Here is a 7856-nt window from a genome sequence, read left to right as displayed (position 1 = left end):
AATGTTTATAGTCATTATATTTTTTTACTCTTATGACATGCTATTTGTCTTATATACTGTTTTCTTAATGCCAAAGCCTTTCTACAGGGATAAAGTCCCAAATTTGGCATATGAGAAAATTTTATCTGCTCTGAAATGTGCTTTGTGTTTAATCAACGGAGGCCAAAAACCTGCAAAAGTCTTCTGGATTGTTCAAAACCAAAAGGGAAAATAGTTAATTGGAACCCAACTTGGATAATTAATTGCTTCTCTTCTTTCTTCTACCTAGTAAACATATTACAGCCTATAAATTATTTCTAAATGGCTAATCACCAGTGTTCAGCATAGGTAAAAATGTAGGAAGGAAAAGATCAATAATATTTTCATTAATGTTGGGTGTTGTAGAACCATTTTTTCACTCATAACAGCCCTAGATCATAGTAGGACTACTGCCTGCTTCGGGTTTTCTCAGCTATAATCTTTATAGGAATTTTACCAGGCTTTTTCCCACAGGCTGGCTTGGCATCTTTCAATTAACAGCTGAGTGCTTTTAACTTTGCACCACTAAACCTCCTCAACAGTCCTCAAGGCTAATTTAAATGCTTGAGGTTATGGTTTTCAAACTTTATTTGCAAAATTAAGCTTTTCCAAATTCTCACCTCCAAAGGTTTTGAGTCAAAGAAGTATATGGCCTGGTTTGGGATAAAGGTTTAAAACAAACAGGTCAGCTCATTCAGATGTAAGTGGTCTCCAGCATGGCATTTAAATGCGAACACTTACATAGCCAATGAACCACAAGCAGAAAGCAGGAGAAATCCACTCTCTGGCATGGATTCCACAGTCAATCCATACTGCATTTTTAGTTGTTTGTTCCTTTTTTGAAACCTGTCAAAGAGAACCAAAACAATGTAAGAACAGTAAGTTTTAGAATGATTAATATCTTCCATTTTTATAGTGGTTTTATTTAATTATTTAATTTATTTCAATAAGTCTCTACGATACATATTTTTTCTCCTCTCCATTCCTTTGGGGTATCTCAAGGAAGTTGATGTGATTAAGGAAGAGCTAAGATCATATCCCTGGTATAAGTCATACTAGGATTCTTGATTTTAAACTTAAAAAATTAATTAGTTACATCAATTGCTGTTGTTGTTATGTGCTATTTAATCACTTGCTACTCATAGCAACCCTATGTACAACAGCTTTGAACACTGCTCTATCCTGTGCCAATCTTATTGTCTCTGACATACCTGCCGTCATTACCCCAGTCACTGGATCAATCCATCTCATCAAGGTTCTTCCTCTCTTGTGCTGTCCCTCCACCCTTCCAAGCATGATGTTCCTCACCAAGGAATGGTCCCTACTTGCAATATGCCCAAAATATGACAAAGCTTCAGAATCCTTGCCTCCAAGGAGGAAGCTGGTTTCACCCTCTCCAGATCCAACTTGTTTGTTCTCCTAGCAGTCCATGGTATATTCAATGCTCTTTTCCAGCTTCATAGCTCAAAGGCATCAATTCTCCTTTTATCATTCCTAGTCATCCAGCTTTCTAATGCATGTCAAGTAATTGCAAAAACTATGGCCTGTATCAGGTGCACTTTAGTCTCCAGATTGATATATTTGCTCTTTAGGACTCTGGAGAGGTCCCTGACAGCCGACTTTCCCAATGCAATTTGTCTTTTGATCTCCTCCTGGGTGCTGGTACCAAAAGTGTTGATTGTGGAGCCAAGCAAACTAAAGCTGTTAATAATCACTATCTCTTCACCATCTATCATGACACTGCTAATCTGCCCAGTGCTGAGAATCTTTGTTTTCTTTATGTTGAGCTTCAATCCATGTTGAAGACTACAGGCCTTGACCTTCTGCAGCAAGTGCTTCAGGTCCTCCTCAGTTTCGGCAAACAGGGTGTGTCACCTGAATAACACAAGTTGTTGATGAGTGTTCCTCCTCCAATACTGATGCCACATTACTGCTTAGAGAGCCCAGCTTCTCAGATGATCTATTCTGCATATAGATTGTAAAAGTATGGAGACAGGAGACATCTCTGGCATACACTCTTCCTGATTTTGAACCATGCATTGTTTTCTTGCTATGTGCTGACTCCTTTATGTATAAGACAGAATTATTTTTCTTTTGACAGTCCATGGGATATTCAGTGCTTTTTTTCAACATTGCAGTTCAAAGGCATCAGTTCTTCTTTTCTCATCCTTATTCATTATTCAACTTCCAGATGCATGGGAAGACCATGGCTTGGATCAGACACTCTTTAAAACTGGCACACTGCTCTTGAGCATTTTGGAGAGCTCCTTGATGGTAGATATTCCCAATGCAATATGTCTTCATTTCTTGACTGCCATTATCATGAATGTAGATTGTGGATCTAAGCAAGATGAAATCAGTGACAACTGCAATATTTTCTCCATCTATCACAACGTTGCATAGTCCAGGGGTGAGGATTTTTTGGTGTAAATGTAATCTGTATTGAAGATTGTAGTAGTTTATCTTCTGTAGAAAGTGTTTCAAGTCTTCTTCGTGTTAAGTGAGCCAGGTTGTTTTATCTGCATAATGCAAATGGCTTGTTAATGACTCTTTCCCCAAACCCTATAGAAGAAAAACCTCATCTTTTTCTTCTCGTACTCCAGCATCTCAAATTATTTGTACAGTGTACAAATTGAATAGATATAGAGAAAGGATATAGCCAACATACACACTTTTTTCTATTTTAAACCATCCAGTGGTGTTTTGTGTTTTGTTGTTGTTGTCGTTGTTGTTGTTTTCTGTTCAGACAGCTTCTTCTTGGTTGATGTATAAATTTTTGCATGAGCACAATTAAGCATTCTGGGATTCCCTTTCTTCTCAATGCTACCCATAATTTGTAATGAACCACATAGTCAAACACCTTTGCATAGTTAGTAAAACACAGATAAACATCTTTCTGGTATTCTCAACTTTTACCCAAAATTCATTTGACATTGTCAGTGATATCATAGTTGCCATGGCCTCTTCTGGATCCAACTTGAATTTCTCTCTTAAAGTATTCCTCCAGCCATTTTCCAATAATCTTCAATAATATTTTACTTTCTTGTGATATTAATGATTTTGTTTGATAATTTCCAAGTTCTGTTGGAATGGAAATAAATATGACTCTCTTCTAAAAAATTCATCAGGTAATTGTCTTCCAAATTTCTTGGCATAAGCTAATGAACATGTTAATCAACAGTAATTAATGTTATAAAATAAAACATATATGAGTGAAGTTGCATGGAAAATGTTAGGAATCAAAATGTATATGAAAGATTGAATGAAATTGTAATTACAATGCTATAAAACAAAATGTATCGAGTCCCGGAGCTGCAGCTGCAGAGTCAGAATTTCGCCGCCTCGCGCCACCGAAGCCCGCCCGACGTGCATTCCCGGTACCTTCCTCATCCAAATCCAGTATGGCTACTCTCAAGGATCAGCTGATTCAGAATCTTCTTAAGGAAGAACAGACCCCCCCAGAATAAGATTACGGTTGTTGGGGTTGATGCTGTTGGCATGGCCTGTGCCATCAGTATTTTAATAAAGGACTTGGCAGATGAACTTGCACTTGTTGATGTCATGGAAGACAAATTAAAGGGAGAGATGAGGATCTCCAACATGGCAGCCTTTTCCTTAGAACACCAAAAATTGTGTCTGGCAAAGACTACAACGTAACTGCAAATTCCAAGCTGGTTATCACAGCGGGAGCATGTCAGCAGGAGGGGGAAAGCCGTCTCAATTTGGTCCAGCGTAACGTGAACATCTTTAAATTCATCATTCCTAATGTTGTAAAGTACAGCCCAAACTGCAAGCTGCTTGTTGTTTCTAATCCAGTGGATATCCTTACCTATGTGGCTTGGAAGATCAGTGGCTTTCCCAAAAACCGTGTTATTGGCAGTGGATGCAATCTGGATTCAGCGAGGTTCCATTACCTAATGGGGGAGAGGCTGGGAGTTCACGCATTGAGGTGTCATGGCTGGGTCCTTGGAGAGCATGGAGACTCTAGTGTGCCTCTATGGAGTGGAGTGAATGTGGCTGCTGTCTCTCTGAAAAATCTGCATCCTGAATTAGGTACTGATTCAGATAAGGAACAGTGGAAAGAGGTTCACAAGCAGGTGGTTGACAGTGCCTATGAGGTGATCAAACTGAAAGGCTATACCTCCTGGGCCATTGGACTGTCTGTGGCAGATCTGGCAGAAAGCATAATGAAGAATCTTAGGAGGTTACATCCAATTTCCACCATGATTAAGGGTCTTTATGGAATTAAAGATGATGTCTTCCTTAGTGTTCCTTGCATCTTGGGGCAGAATGGAATCTCAGACGTTGTGAAGGTGACGCTGACTCCTGAGGAAGAGGCCCGTTTGAAGAAGAGTGCAGATACACTTTGGAGAATCCAAAAAGAGCTGCAGTTTTAAAGTCTTCTGTTGTACCATTTCACTGTCTAGGCTACAAAAGGATTTTAGTTGGGGGTTGTGCATGTTATCCTTTTTATTCAGTCGGATTAAAGCAGTAAAATATGACATAGGAAAAACATCCATTTCCTAAAGGTAGACATAGGAATGGTCCATAAAACCCTACAGCTATGTTCTGATGGTGGTACTTACCCTGTACAGTTCTAAACTGGTTAGTATAATAGAATTCCACCACGTCTCAGACACCACTGCCAATGTTGCACATGCTGCAACTGCCCTTCAAACTAGAATGTTTACTGTGTTAATAACGTTGGCCTAGTATAAGCTTTTTATTTTTTAGTCACATTCTGTGCTCTAATGTACAAATTCAATATTGCATGTCTTGTACATTATTGTTCTTAAAGGATCTTATTTTGTGTACTATATTTATCAGAGTAATGTATAATGCAACTCTGATAATGTGATGTAAAATGTAAAGATCTACATATAAGCATTGCAACAGTATCATACCAACTAAAACATCTAATAAACCATTAACAGTGGAGAAAAAAAACACCAAAATGTATCTAAATGAAAACCCTATATGATTTGTAAACACATGTAGATGATAGATAGATGATAGTAGATAGGTAGATAGATAGATAGATAGATAGATAGATAGATAGATAGATGAACATATTTAACTTTATAGAAACTAATTGAACATTTGAGAATAGAGATTTGGTTCTGATTCACAGTATTGCTGATTCACAGTATTGTTGTCTTGGACCAAGCTGCCAACTCTCTAAATAAGAATTTTCAAGCTTTGCTCAATGACAGTCTTTGATGTCTTTAAGTGAATTTCCTAATTGCAAACAAAGTAAACTGTACCTTATTAACTTTTAAAAGCAGTTACACCACAGTTTTACAGAATTTAGAAAAGAGGGAAGAGCATTTTGGAATCACATATGTGGAGTTGAAATTCCTACATCCCTGGGCACCCATTGCCATTCCGTCAATTACAACTTGTAAGGACCCTTTAGGACAGAGTGTAACTATCCTAGGGGTTTTCCAAGGCTGTATGTTTACTTTATGTAAACTGACGGGCACATCTTCCTACTAGCAAGAGCTCATGAGTTTGAACTGCCACCATTTTGGTTGCAGTTGTATGCTTTAATCATTGAGTCAGCAGGATTATATGCTGCGTTTACCAGAAGGCTAGCTGCACAAATCCACTAGCCACTCTGTGGTAGAAAGTGTGGCCATGTGCTTATGTGAGGATGATAGCCTTATAAACCCAGTGGGTTTAGGTCAACCCTGTCCTATAGAGTCACTGTGAGCCAGAATGGTCTCCAGAGCACTGGGTTGGGTTTGGGTTTTAGAGTTGTACGACACAATGGTTTAGCATTCATTTACTCACCAGAAGATCATTGGTTTGAAACAGCCTAGCAGCTTCACAGGAAATTCTGGTAGCCTAGTGCTAAGGAGTTGCACTTCCAACCCCAAAATAGGCAGCTTGAGCTGCTGTGCCGGAGAAAGGTGGGCAATCTCTTCCTGTGTGAAATATTGTTTCAGAAACCCCGGTGGAGAGTCAGCTGTGAGTTAGTTCCAAATCAGTGTTACATAAAAATAACAAACAAAAGCACCTTCACAGCAGAAAACTTGGCAGTCTGCTCCTGTAATGATTATGGCCTGGGAAACTTTATAAAGCAATTTTGTCCTGTCACATGCTGTTGCTATTGTTATGTGCTGCTGTTGAGTTGAAAGTAATTCCTAGCTGACTCTCCATTAGGTTTCCAGAGGCTGTAAACTGCATGGGAGGAGATTACCTTTCTTGCTCCTGCACAGCAGCTGGTGGATTTGAATTGCTTACCTTTGGATTGGCAATGCAATTCCTTACCACTAGGCTACCGACCTCTGTCACATAGGCTCCCTATATTACAGTATTAAGTTGGTGGTGGATAACAAAAATATAGGTAGCAGTATCCAACTCGAGGGCAAATAGGAAAGTCAAATAATGTTGGCTGTTAAAGGTTTGGTCATACAAAAAAGGAACATCTGTTGGCTGCTTAAAGTGACTTCACGTCAAAGAAAATCCAGAGTTGTCTGGATTGATTTCTTTCTCAACCTTCTGCTGAACTGTGCTGAGCACACTCTATTGGTGCTGGTTCTGACAGTAAACAGAGGGTTCCTGGAGTCCCACCTTACATGGGGGTTCTCGGTCAAATAAGATGAGCTTAATGCTTGTAGGAACTATGACTTCCCCTCATGCACATCATAATTACATGTATCCAGTGTAATTGGCCAACTCTGCTTCCAAGAGTATCCAAGGCATCATATGCCTGTTTTGAGTTTATGCTACCAATTCTCATCTGAGACACATGAAAACCCAGAAACGCTGACTAATAGTCCTGACTCAAGTGCTCACCTACTTAAGCTAATGCTGGGAAATTCAACTCAAACTCAACTCATTGCCATCCAATAAGACTGACTTAGAACTTGAAATCACAAAGGAGATTATCCCCCTTTCTCCTATGAAGCAGTTGGTGGATTTGAACCACATGCCTTGTGGTTGATAGTGCAACTTCTTACCACTAAGCCACCAGAGCTCTCTACTGGGAAACCAGGAATAAATGATACATTACTAAATAAATCAACATCCCCCACAGCTTCTTTTCTTTAGTCTTTAAAGTGGAGAATGTAATAAATAACAGATCTACAGAATTAGAAAATGTTACTGTTATTTCTAGTTTCTATTGAGTTGCCTCTGACTCATGATGACCTTATCTATATCAGGAAATACTGCCTGATAACAGCAGAAATTAATATAGTTAATGGCTCCTAAAAATTCTTCCAGTAGTTGCACTTACTTATCCTTATCAAGGCCAATCTAGCTAAGACAGAAGATATCAGATCATCCAAAGCCAGGAAATCAGATTTGATCCTATAAGATTTTGCAACTGAAAATAGATAATTTAAAGAGTGATGATTGGAACAGAAGCCATTGTACAAGCCCTACTGCCAACATCCCAGCATAGACTTGGTTGCTATTTCTCTCCATATCTGAATGTTTAACCTTTTCTTTGATTCCAAAATCTTCAGCATAGTTTTTCCAGCAAAAAAAAAGTTAACTTTCTTTATTTCCTTCTCCCCACCCCCCCGTCTTTTTGGCTTAAGTCAGTCAGTCTGAGATGGTTGTTGTTGTTGTTGTTATGTGCCATCAAGTTGCTTGCAACTCATAGTGACCCTATATACAACAGCCCCAAACTCTGCTCTATCCTGTGCCAATTGTACTTGTCTCTGACACTCCCATCCCGATTACCCCAGTCACTGAATCAATCCACCTCATAGAGGGCATTCCCCTCCTGCGCTGTCCCTCGACCCTCCCAAGCATGATGTCCCTCTCCAAGGACCGGTCCCTCCTTACAACATGTCCAAAGTATGTTAGACGGAGCCTCAGAATCC

The 7856-nt window shown here is 39.3% G+C and overlaps 1 protein-coding gene and 1 pseudogene across 1 annotated transcript in view; one reads left to right on the top strand and one right to left on the bottom strand.

The window, feature by feature from the left end:
* Nucleotides 1-7856, bottom strand: part of CPB2 (carboxypeptidase B2 (plasma)) — an 82127-nt gene that overhangs the window by 35019 nt on the left and 39252 nt on the right. Inside the window, exon 5 of the mRNA XM_006884606.1 lies at nucleotides 760-864. Coding sequence (XP_006884668.1) covers nucleotides 760-864 — 105 coding nt within the window. The remainder of the gene's footprint in view (nucleotides 1-759; nucleotides 865-7856) is intronic.
* Nucleotides 3414-4415, top strand: LOC102872785 (annotated as a pseudogene).

This window comes from Elephantulus edwardii, unplaced genomic scaffold (assembly GCF_000299155.1).
Source record: "Elephantulus edwardii isolate Elephantulus edwardi_28Jun2011 unplaced genomic scaffold, EleEdw1.0 scaffold00036, whole genome shotgun sequence".
Taxonomy (NCBI): Eukaryota; Metazoa; Chordata; class Mammalia; order Macroscelidea; family Macroscelididae; genus Elephantulus; species Elephantulus edwardii.
This window is presented reverse-complemented; position numbering and strand designations above follow the sequence as displayed.